Source organism: Artibeus jamaicensis, unplaced genomic scaffold (genome assembly GCF_021234435.1).
Source record: "Artibeus jamaicensis isolate MK-2021 breed Jamaican fruit bat unplaced genomic scaffold, CSHL_Jam_final contig_391, whole genome shotgun sequence".
NCBI classification, from domain to species: domain Eukaryota; kingdom Metazoa; phylum Chordata; class Mammalia; order Chiroptera; family Phyllostomidae; genus Artibeus; species Artibeus jamaicensis.
Window position 1 is genome coordinate 29,787,190 of NW_026521814.1, and position 16,348 is coordinate 29,803,537.

The 16,348-nt window shown below is 40.8% G+C and overlaps 1 protein-coding gene across 1 annotated transcript in view; it reads right to left on the reverse strand.

Annotated features, from left to right (window-relative positions):
* The window catches only part of RFTN2 (raftlin family member 2), a 68,314-nt gene that overhangs the window by 35,628 nt on the left and 16,338 nt on the right, over positions 1 to 16,348 (reverse strand). The window contains exons 2-5 of the mRNA XM_037167586.2: positions 15,168 to 15,351; positions 13,420 to 13,534; positions 7,558 to 7,831; positions 5,601 to 5,804 (exon numbers count right to left, since the gene is read on the reverse strand). Coding sequence (XP_037023481.2) covers positions 5,601 to 5,804; positions 7,558 to 7,831; positions 13,420 to 13,534; positions 15,168 to 15,351 — 777 coding nt within the window. The remainder of the gene's footprint in view (positions 1 to 5,600; positions 5,805 to 7,557; positions 7,832 to 13,419; positions 13,535 to 15,167; positions 15,352 to 16,348) is intronic.

The following is a 16,348-nucleotide window of genomic DNA, read 5'->3' on the forward strand; positions in this document are numbered from 1 at the left end:
AGAACCAATGAAGTTTAACTTACTGGCTGGAGATGGTCTTCTGATTACAGTCTAGACTCCCTTTCCTCCAAAGGTACTTAACTGTCACACCAGAGTGACCGGAAGAATCAAAGCTCTTTCTGATTGTAAGTGCAGGGTATCACTTATCATCTTTAAAAATAGATGCTTATATCCTAAGTCCTTTTTAAGAATGGGGGCACATGAATTTTAAAAATAATTATCTATTTTGATAACAATATGGTTATTTATAATCTATTTACTTTGGGATTGTACAGTATAACATGAGACCCATAGGTTTTATGTCTCAGCATCTGTTTTCTTGCTCTCAGTATTGGGGTTTTCTAGTACTTCTTGACTTCTAGTTTAAAAGAAAAGTGTAGCTTTATACAATGCAATAATGAGAATAAAAAAGAAAAACTCACTGCTTTGCAGCAATATCAATGCATTTCAGTGATACTATGTTAAGCAAAAGAAGCCATATATAAAGACATAACATATTACATACTTTACACTTCAACCTGTGTGAAGTTTAAGAACAGGCAAAGATGATCTATGGCCGTGGAATTCTGAGCAATGCTCCTCCCTGGGGTAGAGGATATTGACTGGGAGGGTCATGAGGAGGCCTTTCTGGGATGTTGGAAATGTTCTGTACCTTTTTTGTTTTTGTTTTTGCATTTCTTTCTTCCCAAGGTTTATTGAGCTATAATAGACATGCTTTTCTTAGCTGTATTGGGATATAATAGACGTCCAAGGAATGTTCTGTATCTTGAACAGCTGGACACATAATATTAATGCACTGTTTACATGCATGTTACATTTAAGTTAAAAGCCAAAGTCCACCCTTCTCACTTTAGAGCCCCCAGGACCCTGGGGTGGCTCGCTTAGGGCTCAGGCTGGTCCCCAGAGCCAGAGCTGTAGCAGACTCACACTTCCCAGGAGAGAGGGCTAACAGAAGTGCAGCTAGGGAGGTGGCCGGGAAGGTTGCGTGGGGAGTGACTATTTGAGAGTTTAATGTGTTCAATCTTCCAGGTAATGGGGTGAGGTGATAAACCTGAACATTCCTTAATAAGTGTTCCCCAGTGGTGTCACCTTTGATGTTACCTGTTCCAGAACTTCCCGCCCAGTGTGCCTTGGCCCATTAGTGTGCATAGAAACAGATACAGGTATGATGAGATGCAGGCGCCCCTCCTGCCCAGCGCAGCTTTATCCACTTGCACCGTGCACCTACAATGTTGCACTTTCCATGTGTGCATCATATGAAAAAGTCACAAAGCATTTACCTACTGTTTCTCCAAAATTTTTTTTTGAAAACCAAATACCACCATCACAAAGGAAAGGACACTTGTGTCGAGGAAGGGTGGTCTCCGGGTACAGTGTGCAGTGGTGCATGGCAGGCAGAAAGTTACTGGAAGGTCTAACGCTGTGTCTCAAAAATCCATGCAAACTTTGCATTCTTTTCAAATATATTCATATTATGTAAAGAAATAATGTTCTCCCCTCTGCCCTCTTAAAGTAATAGTGACACTCGAAGAGGAAGTTTACCCTGTGACCTTGCATGCTCCCTGGCACGAGGCTGTGTACCCCGAGGGTGCTTGAACCCTGGCTTGAGGACACAAGCCTAAAGGCTTCCCAGGGAAGAGTTTACGTGTCTGGGCATGAGCTCCTGCACAGCCACCTTGGCTGGATACGACACTGGCGCTCCTGTAAATATGGAAAAGGGTAATCCTCCATTTCGGTAGTTTTGGTCCATGTGTCATTTTTGGCATTAAACTGCCCAGAGGTGGGCCCAGGACCATCTCTGAGGAATGGAGGGCAAGCACGAATGGGACCTCTCTTTCTGAATTTTGTTTATGCCCATCTGTCTCCAGAAGAAATGCCAACCTACTTCTCCACGTCTCCACCATCTTCTCTGTGTGGACCATTGCAACAGCTTCACAACTTCCAACTTCCACTCTCCCCACGCTCCCAACAGCCTCCCCACTTCCACTCTTGCCTTCTGTGGTCCACCTCCCAAAATGAGGCCAACGAGGTGCTTTTACAAATGCAGATCCTAACTGCTTCTTAGAGTTTTAATGAATGACTACTCAAAGTCCTGACAGGACAGCAAATTGCTTAAGAGCAGGCACTTACCCAGGTGCCCTCTCCCCTCTCGAGCTGTGTGAACAGGGGCACTTATTTAATAGCTCAGTGTCTTACTTGCCTCATCTGTAAAAGGGGAACAATCATACCTACCTTATAACATTGTTGTGGGGATTAAAGGAGCTAATAAATGTAGAGTGCTTAGGACAATGCCGGTGCATAGTAAGCACAAACGCATGTTAAACCTTGGTGCACTATTTCTATTATAAGGCTCTGCACGGAGGGGCTGCTGCTCACCTCTCCCACCATGTCTGGAACCATTCTCTCGAGGGACAGAGCCCTCTTCCCAGTGCCCCTTTCTCGCCCTGGAGTTTTTGTACATTTGGGGGCGATTCCCCTGCCGATACCTCTGGCTGCCCCGGCCAGCTCCTTCCCAGCCTGCAGTCTCAGTGGGATCGTTACCCCAGCAGCTGAGGCCTCCTGACTGCCCCTCTTCGTGGGTTCTTCCCTGATGCTCTCATTACAACATCCTGTTGGGTTCCGTCACAATGCTTTTCTCAATTTTGAAATTAAATATATGGTGTGATATCTGCTACTGCCTGATACCGTATGGCTAGCTTCTTGAGAGCAGGGAAGATATCCATTTTGCTCATCATTGGAAACCCAGGGCCTGGCCTATACATATACATGAAGTGAATAAATACCTGTTCAAATGTCATTCCTCTACCCCACTGCTCATTCTGACAGCTTTCCCTGCCAGTAACACATAAGCGTTTTATAGGGGCGAAGGGATTGGACTGCATATCAAGTGAAGTCTGAAAAGAATTCACAAAGAATTAAAATATATTCTTAAGATGTGGGTATATATGAAAGGTGGGAAGAGACTGCTCCGAGGATGATGGGGGCATTTGTAGGCTGGTGAGGGGTGTGTGTGTGTGTGTGTTTTGTAGCAGTGGGCAAAGCTGCCTGTCTCACCCCGTGTCAGCTGCCCGCCAAATCTCTGCGTGTTCTGACAGGGCCAAGGCTTTGTCTCTGTGCCCGCCTCAGGTAAGTGTGCACTGCATCCAGCTGAGGACGGGTTGCAAAAGGCCTAGTAATGCTGAAGAAGGTCAGGTACAGGAGACCTCAGGCTGCAAAAGGGCCACAGGGTGTATTTCCATGGTGCTTTTTGAAGCAGAAAAAGCTTTGAGGGAGGTTGAGAAAGGGCACTGAAGAGGAGCTTCACAGACCTTACAACTCTTCCACCATGACCTGCCCACGGAGAGTATGTTTGAAAACGCTTTTTTCCTTCTCTCTTTCTGGAGGAAGGCGTTTGTAAAATGAGATGTGTGGAGTAATATATTTAAACTTCTGAGCCATGTCTGGTTTTGTACTTGTATTCCTTGTGGTGCACTGACTTCTGGCAGTATTTTGGGAGAGGATGGAAGCAAGACAAAACAAAATACGCATTGTCCCCATGTGCTTTAGAAGTCAGCCATTAGCTACCCCAGAACAAAGTGACTGGTTCAGCCCTACTTCCTCTCGACTTGCTTCTCACAGGGACAGGGGCCTGCTCACAATTTCCCCTCTGCAGCTTCCCTGCGTACATACTCCCAGGGAAGTCCTGAGTGACACGCCCAATCTTCTGACTGAAGACTGAGGTGGCTATCAGGGTCCTGGCAGGGTCTGCAACGTCAGATGTCTGTCTAGCGAGGCCTCCCAGAGCTGCTGGCGGAGATTCTGCCCCTAGGCTCTCTAAATAGCTTCTGAGGCTTTAAGAACAAAAGTCCTACAGAGCCTCTAACTGGCAACTGCTGTGGCTAATTTTGTTTTCTGTGGGCAAAGGCTTGAAAGAGATTGTGAAAGGAGTATTTTTTGTTTTTCCTTCAGCAGTTAGTCACAAACCAAAATTTGAAACGGCTCCAACTTTGACTCTCTGGAGGGAAGGAGGAGAGAGAAAAGAGGGGAGATGAGGAAAGAGGGAGGGAGGGAAATGTGGAGCAGGAACTGACCTCCGAGGAGGCGATCCATTCTGAAAGCACTGTAACTGCACGTAGTGAGCGTCAGGAGAGAAAATCAGCCTCAGCAGATGAACTCTGCTGGTGGGTGAGGTGCTGTGGGAGTTGCTTTGTATGTTCTACCTCGTATTACATGCTCACAACAGTAGAGCAGGAGTATTTTTAATTTTCAATTTATTTAAGTACAGTTGGTATACAATCATATATCGGTTATATTAGTTTTGGGTGTACGACATAGTGATTTGACATTTTTAAACCTTACATTGTGATCACCCGAGTAGTTCTAGTGACCATCTGTCATCATGTGAACTGAGCACAATATTGTTGACTCTGTTCTCCTTCACCTCTTTTACCCTCCCCCCACCCCTGCCTTCTGGTGACCATCCTGTGGTCTCTGCTTCTATGAGTCAAAGCAGCAGTATTTTGATCCCCCTTTGAGGAAACTGGGGCTCAGTGAGCTCAGCTAACTTCTTCAGATCACACGGCTAGTAAGAAGGGAGCACAGGATTTAAACCCCTGTCTGTCTGATCTTAAAGCCCATGATCTTCCTATCAGATGAACACGGGAGAAGTTTCCAATGATCAAAAAAAAACCACCTAAAAAAAATTTATCGAGCATCTGCTGTGTGCCAAGCATTATGCAAGGTGCTGTATTTCTGGGTGTTTCAGTGAACTTGATCCTTGCTCTTCGTTGCTAGTTAAAAGGATCTACTGGAACATGACTCTTGATAACTTAAAATACTCATCCAAAGTCTTTAGTTGTATCAGTGAAGTTGTCACTAGACTGATGCAGTGATAAGAAAGTACTTGGAGACCTCATCTCACTCTTCCACTCTTTGCTCTGACCTCATAGGGTCAGGGCCTCCGTTATTCTGGTTTTCATAATGTCTGTCCTCCCATGTTGGCAGTTTCCTTCCTATCTATTTTTCTTTTCTTTTGGTTGGCACTAATCTCTTTTTAAAAATGCTTTCCCTAGAAAGCCATTTTTGCAAAGTTTTGTTTGTTTTTTGTTTTTGTGATATGGATGACTGAATACAGATTCCACTGTAACTAAGAGAGGAAGGTTAGAGACAGATGAGAGACGGGGGAGGCCGAAATAAAGACGGGTCAGTATCATTTTCTGAACCGAGGGCTATTTTTCTAGCCAAAGTACAGTGAGAATCAGGTAGGTAGTGTCCACAGTTGGGAGAGTGTAATAAACTCGGACAGTAACTATCCATGACCATTGTAAGCCTCCTGATTGGGTTGTGGTAGTGCATCGTGTTTGGAAACTGCTGCTAGTCGAGCACACAGTGGCTTGTCAGGTCCTGATGGTTACAACCCAACAGCAAACACGTTAGAATTATACCACACAGGATGGTTAAGCTTTTAAGTTAAAGCTACGTAGCTGTTTAAGAATTGGAATTATGTTCTGAGGAATGATATCTGTCCTTTTAGCCACAGAATTTGAGAGGCCAAAACATGTCTACCAACTCTAACACAAGGTCATTTTTTAGATATTTATGTATCTTAATTTAAAACTTACCTTTAGATGTTTCCCAGCATAGAAAAGAGTCAATTAAAGACAAGCCTTGCTTGTAATAAAATGTAGTTAGCTCCAACCAGTCGGCGTCGAGCGTACTAATGACAGATCCTTTCCTCGTTACTTTCACGGACAGGACGCCCTCCTGGTAGGTCCAGCAGGTTGACTCATCATCAAAAACATTGAAGGCTATATAGAGCTTGTTATCTGAGGACAGCATTCAGAAGGAAGAAAAAAGGGAAAAACTATAATTTTACTGAAAATATTCTTAAAATATTTTTTATTAATGATGAGCTATTTCAAAATATAAACAAACACCGAGAAAAATAAAATCGCCACTCAGCTTTACCAAGTATTAACACTGGGCCAAGTTTGCTCCAGACTTTTTTCAAGGAGTTGACATGGATGCAGGTGAGGCCCACTCTGTAATCTTCCCTCATCCTATTCTCCAGAACTAGTTACTATAATGAATTCGGTGTTTATCACTCTCATGCTAGCATTTATTCTTTTAATACAGATTCATATGCCCATCAATTATACCCATATTTTGCGTGTTAGCGAGCTAACATTACTTGCATTACAGAATAAAGCATTTGCGTACGTGTGTTACACGCATTTTTCTGAGTTGAGTCGCACAAATCTCATCCGAGGCGTTTTGCGTGTTGGCTCCCCGCACACCTCCTAGTGGTTCTAAGAACCACTGCCACAGAAAAGTTACTAAAAGTTAAAAACAAACTATTTAGAAAGTGGAAGCTAAACATTGATACTTAAATTAAGTAGGTAAGTCTATTGGTTTTAGAGCTTAAAGAACTGGAAATAGACACCTGATGTAACGAAGGTCAGGGTGGGGACCGGCAGTGTGAAGGCAGCAGTGGGTAGAAGATAGTGACTAGCTCTCTCACCATAGCTCCAACCCTTGTTCACACTTACGTCCTTAAATTTTTGACACTGCAGGAAAATTAAGGTGGCCCTTGGCAAGGAAGCTGGTGAGAAAAGGGGCAGGGTGGCAGTGTTGAAGATGTGTGAGATGATGAGTTGGTCCTGGCTCTCTTAAGGAGACTGTGCTGCCCGAGGTCAAATGGGTCTTTGTTATACGCAGGATGTTAAGCACAGCTCAACCACAACCGGGAGAGCTGACACCCCAGTCTGTCAGTTAATAGCAGCTAACTTAATACAGAGTTTGTTCTGTGCCAGGCAGTGGGCCAAGCACTTTGTACATATCTCTTGTCTACACCTCACAACAGCCCCCTTTCTGCAAAGAAGTTGACAGAATCTTATTCTCATTCCAGAAGTTAAGCATATTCTTACCTCTAAGGTATACACAGTGTTAGATTTTCTCTCATAGTGCTTTTTAAAACGTGCCTGTTATCAGAAAACTTTGAACAGTCCAAAAACATGAGTAAAATGTGCAGTTTTCTTCAAAAGACTTGCTAGTGGCTGAGAACAAGAAAACTATTGTTTAAAGATATTTTGGGATACAGGCACTATTGTTACATTAATTGTTTCACCATGATGTGCCATTTTCATATTCTAATTGACAATCAAAGAAAGCCAATCAACTTCAAGGGTGAAAACCATCCATGAAATGGGAAAGGCCAAAACTTAAATTCTCACACACTGTTTACATAAATCAGAACAGCTGTCTTTCTAGAATCGCTTGTTTTGGTACGTATGCACAGTCTCCACTTTACAGGGAGGTGGTGGATGAATTAAGGGAAGGAAGTGTCCAGCACAGCTTCCTTATGTGGGTGGCATTATTACGGCCACACCGGAGGCAACTTTGAAAAACTAGCCTACCTTATGTCTGGCTATAACGATTTTAAAGAATGAAGACAAGTTTATATTAGTTTACTTTGTCATCAGAACCTTTAGAAATGTATTTTTCCTCATATTTCTAAAAAATGTAATTTGCTAAATTTAACCTTATATATGTTCTATTTCTATTCTTCCCATCTATTACCTTCTCCCTTTTTTGATTTAGAGGAACTGGGGCTGCCATCTCGTTCCACTTGACACTGTCCACTCTCATGAGGAAATTCTTCCTCAATCCCACTTTCCGGTGCTTGCCCGCTGAATGCTCCCTCGGTCCAGCTCTTCCAGTTTTCATCTGAGGAGTGTTGCTCGTGTGGTGTTGATTCTGCATCTCCACCAGGGTCGGTTCCATTGCAGAATGGTGGGTAATGCTGGGATATGAACCCAACGAATCTCATTCCTTTCTTAGAAGCTCCATTAATCTGAGGTTTAAAAAGAGATGGTAGAACAAAATATAAATTTCATTTGAACTGATTACTTTATCAGTGAACATTTAGGCTTGTTAAGGAAATCCATTAGAAGTAAATTTGCTGGTAACTAGACTCATTCGTAAACAGATGAACACCTCCAGTAGGGCATTGCTCCTAAGACTATGTCACACTGTTAACGTGTTGTCTTCAAACGAAACTCAAACACTAGAAATTATGAAAACAGAAATCTTATTTTTCTTTAAAAGATTACTGTTTGGGAAGAACTAAAAATTCTATATCATGTTTTTTTGCAGACCTGTTAACAAATGGTCTCTCTAGTTGAGGAAAAATTAAAACTATTCTAAGAAATCCTCAAAAATAAGATAACCAAACACATTTTTCTTTTGCATTATTATTTCTGTGGGTATTTTATGTGTGTATGTATGTGCATATGTATTTATTTATTGTTGGTGGTATTTTTATTGTATTTTTCCATGACCATTTATCCCCCTTATACTCCCCTCTCCCAAACACATCTTTAAAAAAAAATATATATATTTTATTATGTGATTACAGTTGTCCTAATTTATCCCCCTTTACCCTCTTCAACCCAGTACCCTCCATCCCCTCTGGCAGTACTCCCCCTTAGTTCATGTCTATGGGTTATGCATATAAGTTCTTTGGCTATTCCATTTCCTACACCACTCTTAACACTGCCCTGCCTATTCTGTAACTACCTGTTTGTACTTTTTAGTTTATGCACCTTTTCCCCTATTATCCCCCTTCCTTCTCCCAACTGTTAACCATCCAAATGATCTCCATATCTATGATTCTGTTTCTGTTCTGCTTGTTTGCTGTTTGTTTTTAGGGTTCAATTGCTGATAATTGTCAATTTATTGCCATGTTAATGTTTATAGTTTTGATCTTTTTCTTAAATAAGTCCCTTTAACATTTCAAATAATAATGGCTTGGTGATGATGAACTCCTTTAGCTTTACCTTGTCTGGGAAGGACTTTATCTGCCCTTTGAATGTAAATGATAGCTTTTCTGGACAGAGTAATCTAGGTTGTAGGTCCTTGTTTTTCATCATTTTGAATACTTCCTGCCAGTCCCTTCAAAGGGATTGCAAAGATTCTTTTGAGAAATCGTCCAACAGTTTTATGGGAACTCCTCTGTAGGTAACTATCTGCTTTTCTCTTGCTGCTTTTAAGATTCTCTCTTTATTCTTAAACTTTGGCATTTTAATTATGATGTGTCTTGGTGTGGGACTCTCTGTGCTTCCTGCACTTGTATGCCTATCTCCTTCACCAAATTAGGGAAGTTTTCTTTTGTTATCTTTTCACATAAGTTTTTAATTTCTTGCTTTTTCCCTTTTCCTTCCGGCACCCCTATGATTTGAATGTTGGTTCCTTTGAAGTTGTCCCAGAGGCTCCTTATCCTATCCTCATTTTTAAAACATTCTTTTTTCTTCTTGCTGTTCTGATTTAATTTTTTTCTTCCTCGTGTTCCACATCATTGATTTGATTCTCGGCTTCATCTACTTCATTGTTGATTCCATGTAAATTTTTCTTTATTTCATTTAGTGTAACTTTTACTTCTGCCTTGGTCTTTTTTTTTTTTTTTTATGTTGTTGAAGTACCCAATGAGTTGCTTGAGCGTCCTAATAACCAGTGTTTTGAACTCTGCATCCGATAGATGGCTTCTCTCCATTTCATTTAGTTCTTTTTCTGGAGTTCTGTTCTGTTCTTTCATTTAGGCCATATTTCTTGGTCACCTCATTTTGACAGCATCCCTGTGTTTGATTCTATGTATTAGGGAGAGCAGCTTTGATTTCCTGTCTTAGTAGTGTGGAGTAATGTAGAAAGGCACACCTAAGTTGGATGGGGCAGAGCCTTACATAATTGCCTTGGCCCGGCAACCTTTATGAACCAGGTTGATGGAGTCTCAGTTATGGTGTCACTCCTCTGCATGTGTGAGGGCTCAGAAAAGGGACAGTGGCTGATGCCTAGTCTTTGGAGCTTTGTCTGGGAGGGGAGCTGTCCCTGGCATTCACCCTGCTGCCAGACACTTCACTTTCTCCCTGTATGCCATTGGTGCCCTTCCAGCTGCCACCCTGGTGCTGGAGCCCAGGGTGAGTGAGCCTGTATAAGTCCTAAGTCCATTGCAGACGATTTAAGAGGAGATGCCTGAGAATCCCAGTTTCTTCTGCTGCCCCAACCCCCACTGGTTTTTACAGCCAGAAGTTGTGGGTACTTATCTTCCTGGCACTGGCTGGGGGGCCTGGTGTGGGGCTGAGATCCCTTGCTTCTGGTATAACCCTCCCAATATTTATCCACCACACATGGGTGTGGGACTGCCTGTTCTGCATCTCCACGTCTCCACCCCTCCTACCATCTGAGTGAATGTGGCTTCTTTAATTCCTTGGTTGTTGGACTTCCTTACAGCTTGGTTCTCTGGGTGATAGGTGTTTTGCAGTTTAGTTGTAATTTTTGCTGTGGTTATGTGAGGTGAGCTGTGTTTATCTATGCTTCCATCCCTGTCAAGATTTAGAATTCTCCCCCACAAAATACATCTTAATTAGTAAAAAAAAGAGATATTAATTTAAAAGCAAAAAAAAAATACAGTCATTCAAAACTAACATCTGGCAATTCATTGTTTGTTTAATATAGGTACAGAAAAATGTTAAAAGACAAATTCTTGACAAATGTGCATGTATGATGCATAAACCCAATTCGTACTACCCCTTCAGGAAGCTTTCTGACCTGCTTAGATCTCGATTCTGTGGTCACCTGTCTGGGCCCAATAAACATGATTAGAGTCCATCCTACCAGTTACAGAATAGGATGCAGAAGCACATGGCCTAATTCCAATGAAATGATTTCAGACAATAAAAATGGCTATTTTCATGCACGCACTTTTCCTTTTCTCTGCTTTTGCTTCATTTCTTTGTTCTTGTGGTGTCCATGTCTTCCCTCCCTGCCCATGTTATTTTGAAGGCAGGACTGTGTCTTATTCATCTTTGTATTGTAGTATTTTGTGCATGTAGGTGTCCTGTACTTGTTAAGTTAAAATGAAGAAAGAACAATGTCTTTTACACGGTCACTGTTTTAAATGTTTCCTGGGAGGGGAAGAACGAGTTATGCTGGAGGTTGCATATGTAAACAGCTATAGTCAGAAATCAAATGGAATGAAACACCAGGAAGGGGGAGGGCAAAACCAGAGAGGGATGACGGATGAAAGGAGTGCCTGTAACCTCGCTTCCGCTGATGAAGAGAAGACTTCTGAGGACAGAGAGTGTGGGTGTGTGAGCTAGGACAAAGGGCTATGCTGACACAATGTCATTTATTTATCCCCTAAGTTAACATACTGACATTGTAACAATGCATGAGGGCTTACTAGTGAATGCAAATTGTCCTTTACATGTAGTGTCCTGGGAGGGGAGAGGGAGGTGGTAGGCAAGCATTTTTTAACGGAGTTCTGCAGGTGGAAACGAGTTTACTGCCAGTGCTTTCCCTGGGTCTTATTAGTTGATTTGGGTGAAACGGTGTAGAAGCCTTTTTCTATTACTAGAAAGTTTTATCTGGAAAAGTCTGGGAACAAATAGATTATATTAGTTAGTCTTTTCCATTTTTTAAGTTGGATGATTGATATTTTCCAATGTTATTGTTATTTAAAAATCCTAGATAAAACACTTGTAAACCTGATTTTAAAAATAGAGCAAACATTGATATAATGTTAAAATGTCTTAAAATGTAGCCGTTCAACAATCAACTCTTTATGTCAGGCAGCTGTTCAAAAATAACACTTGGCATTCATCTATTGCTCTTGTTCATACACGGGGCAATGTTCAAATATTTCATGTGCTATGTTTCCTGAAGCTTTTCTCTTTATGAAATAACCCCATTACTCTAATTGCTGAAATAACAGTACTTTCCTGTTTAAATAGATTTTTAACTGTCTCCAGGAAGTCAAGTGCAAAACAAGAGCTCTGATGGTGATCTAGTAAGACTAAATTAGTAGTTACATTTTTGTTTTCAAAAGAAAACAAAATTTTCTGGAGTGGATTTATTCCCAGAAAAAAACCAAAATTTCCCAGAATAGTAGGAGTAAACAATATGTGTACCTTGCTTATAAAAATCTAGTCTCAGACTGTTCCTGAAAAACCTTACTGAATGGTGACCTTACGCCAAAATGGGAAATATTAGCAGCTAAAACTGGCTAACAGCGAACAAGTTTCTTACTTGTTCTAACAGTTTCTTACTTGAAAAGAAATGCGTTAGGTTTTTGTTGTATTCATTTAAAAAAAAGCTAAAACCTTAGAAATATTTCAATGCAAGTAAAAAAAGAAAACTTTCACCGTGACATTCTATCAATTTAGAACACTTACAAATACACAATTTTCTCTTGACGGGCGCACAGTCCACGGCACATGGTCTGTGCCTGGTGCGGTGAGTTCACCACCCCAAGTCCAGTCTCCATCCATCACCACGTACCCTTCCCTGTGCGTGTTGTTAAGTTTCAGTTAGGTTATATTGTGTGGACCACTTGTAGGTATCATGTGTAATAACCATAAAATATTCCATTGTATTCATATACCACTGCCTTCTTCTCAGTTTTCCAGTTATTGAGGATTTGGCCCCTTATCCACTATTGATGAAAATATCTTTGCGCAGAAGTTACTTTTTACCCTCTCAATTAATTTCCTGGAATAGATTTCTAAAGAGGAAATTACTGAGTCATGAAATATAATGGGATTTATAATTTTAGTACTAAATTTATATTTAGGAACATTGCACTGCTAATTTATTACCATGCCTGTTGCAATATATACATTTTTCTTATAGCTCTTCCAACACTGGATTTAATACTTTCAATTCAATTTCTTACCAGGTAAAACCAGTGAGGTATTAATTCTTAGTTTTTATATTTACATTAAAAATTATCGGCTAGGTTGACCCTTTTGCCAAATGTCTGCTCCTCGTGTTTCCTTTTGTATTTGCTGTTCACGGATTCTGTCCATTCAAGACTGTACATCACTGATGCATATGTACTTATTTCATATATATTCTGAAACTAATTCCCATGGGACACTTTTGTTGTAAATTTCCCTCTGGCTTCTGTTCTTTTAAAACTTAATTTTACTAGTATGTGTTATATTTACATACCAACCCCAAACTTCTCAATCCACTTATAATTAAGTGCTTACTATGTCTACTCTTTCCTTTTCTCTCAGATATTTTTATACTTAAAAGTTATCTGTGTCTGATTTAAAACGTGTGGCATGTATTTCCTGCAGAACAATTGCCCACTTTTCCACAGGCACTTATTAAGTAATGGTTGTTCCCTTCTTTTATTTCATCAGGTTTGTTATAAAACTTCTAAGCGTATACATTTATTTCTGTCATTTCCATTCTCTTTCACTGGGCAGTATGTTTTGTTTTTCAACTCTGCACAATCTGGTCTATGTACTTTGGTGTGTTGTAAACTCTGGTAGAATGTCACTTATTATTTCCTTGTTCTTTTTAAAGCAAGAAAGGAAACAAAGAAGAAATACCAAATATTTCTCAGTATCCCATGGGAAAAATGCATATATTCAGTACCTTTTCTATCAGTTCTTTTGCTACATCATTTGTTTGTGTTTCATAAGTTAGAGGACATTCCTCAATCACAAGTCGTGGGCGTCTTTGTCCACTGGGTGCTGATGAATGCTTCGGGCTGTAACAGAGAATAAGTACATAGTTGGAAGCCAATTGCTGATTTTAAGCTAATATGCTCATGTAGAAATGAGTGAGCAACTCACAAATAAGGTCAAGTAATCAATTGGTTGTTTTTATTTCAAGCCTAATGTTGGTTATCTTCTTATTCGAAAATACCAGAAAAACACAGTAACTTTTATTAATTTGAATTTTCTTAATTTGACCCTGAATTGGTAGCTCAGCTGGTTAGAGCACCGCCGTGATTAGAGCATTGGTTAGAACGCCACGGATGCGGGTTCATCCTCAGTGAAGGTGCACACCAGAATCAACTAATGATAAATCGATGTTTCTTCCCCCACTCAAACCAATCAATAACCAAATTTCTTAATTTAAATCTCCTAATTTAATTTCTAGTTTAAATTAGAAGAAAATTTCACATCTGTTGTTTTAATAAAAGTCATGAGAAATAATTTCAGATGACTATGCCATTATTGTACATAAGCACACGTAAAAATCTTATTCAAATGCATGTAAATACTGTCCTGTGTTTTTCTTTTTTCTTCTTTTCTGATCATTACCCCTTACTTGTTCTTAGCCTTGTCAGGGCACAACTATGTTTATTTTAAGTAATGCCAACAGAGAAAAAGTAATGTCTACACAGTCTATAGAAGGTCTGTAATTAGGAACTAAATGTTGCTACTGTGTGATAAAATGGTGTGTTTACTTAGGAACACTTGAACTAGTAAACACCTCCTGGGGCCGCACAGCACATCGTGGTGAAGGCTGAAGCCCGCACACACCCTCTCCCACGGATGAGTAGGCCACTACTCAGTAGCAGACAGTGTCCCTTAATAGCACACTTAGAATTTTTTTTAATGTTTTTTTTTTTTTAGTTTTCTTGTTTACTTTTATTTCTTATGTCATTTTTCCTTCTTGGCTTTGCTGTTTCATAGTGAAAGTGGTTGACTATTAGACCATTGCCATAAAAAGAAAACACAGTTTCTACCCTGATCTTTGAGATGGTTTTGATATAGGTGAAGAGTTGCTTTAAAAAAGTGCAGTGTGTTAATCAAAGAAAATCAGTCTGGTTCTTTTCATTCTTCCGAACTTACAAGCTAAGCTGTTTTCCAGGGTTGCAGTATTGTTTGGGAAAGTAGCTATTTTTTAAAGTTTTAAAAAATAAAGGAAGACAGGTGGCTTCTACATCCTATATTTTTGGGAAAAAGCTGATAAGCGGTCCATCTAATTTGTGAGAACTTGGCATGTAGGCCTGTCTGAAGCAGAAGTTGTAGAAGGGAGATACTTCATGTTATTATTCTCAGTTAGACAATATAGGGCAGTTCAAAGAAACTCTCAGACCGAGTGGACTTCATGGGTCCGGTCGGCTCTTTGGGCCCAGTGATAGGCCGTGTAGCTGCCTGCTGCTCACACACCTGCTGAAGCTGCCCCTTCACTCACTGACGTCCTCACCTAGGACCAGTTTGTCTGCAAGGGGCTAAAATCAGTGAGGAAACATAAATGTCCTTCCTCCAATTCCTCCAGCCCTCCTAACTTATCCTTTACTTCCACCACTTAGTTCAAACTTTCTGTTCTTTTAGCCACAGAAAACGGCCATTCCCAATGGGGTCTGTTTTCTTGAGCAGCAGGCTTACCTTAATTTCAAGCGTGATAGCACTGCCCTGTACAGGTAACTTGCAGGTAGGTGTTTTCTCTGCCGCACAGGTTGTATGACAGGATGAATAGCCCCAACTATATATCCTTTAAGATAGTAATCTTCCACTTTTGTCACTATGTCTGGAATTGAATTTATCTTGATGACTTCTGAATTTGGTGAAGCTGAAATATTAAATGCAAAGAGAAATTTGCACATACTGTTGAATTATACATTATTTCTATATGCGATAATACTAAGTAGGAGACATGCTATAGGACTTAATCTTCAAATAAAGTTACAATAACATGAATTGTATATTTTCTAAATTAATTTCAGAAAAAAGCTACAAATGGAAAAAATATAATAAAGATTATATATTTAAAATAAGAAAAAAGGGGACTTCCGCCAAGATGGAGGCATAGGTGGAGACACCGTGCTTTCTCACACAACCAAGTTTAGAGACAACTAAATATTAGCAATAGAAAACATAGCCAGAACACAGAAAATTGAACTTTTCAGAAGTCTGATAACAACAAATTCTTCAGCTTGACCGGTAAGAGGGGCGAAACCAGCACCTGGTGGAGGAGGGTTGCATAGGAAAACTTGGTCAGATGGACTCAGGCGCGCAGAGCCCAGGCGCAGGGTTGGACCTAGTGAGCGACCCAGCGAGCGACCACGGGGAAATAGCGAGGGAGCAGGGCTGCGGGTTGATTGTGGTCACGCATTCGTGTGCAGATAGACAAGCGAGGGAGTGGGTGATTAGACGGGACCCAGCAGGCCCCAGCGTCCAGTGGCTGCAGAGGACACCTCCATTGCCCCGCTCTGACCACGCCCCCACATACAGCATCACAACCCAGCGACCTGAGAGTCCAAGGCTCTGCTCCTCATACTTAACAGGTGGGAACAGACCAAAAATGGCTCAAGAAGATCTCAAAGCCCCAGAGCCTATAAATCTAAGCAATGAAGAAATAGCAAAACTCTCAGACGCACAGTTTAAAACACTGGTGATCAGGATCCTCACAGAACTGGTTCACTATAGCCACAAATTAGAGAAACATATGAAGGTGAAACTAATTGAAATGAATGGAATTGCACAGGAAACCAATAGCGATGAAAAGGAAACTGGGACTCAAATCAATGGAGTGGACCAGAAGAAAGCAAATAATGGCCAAACAGAAA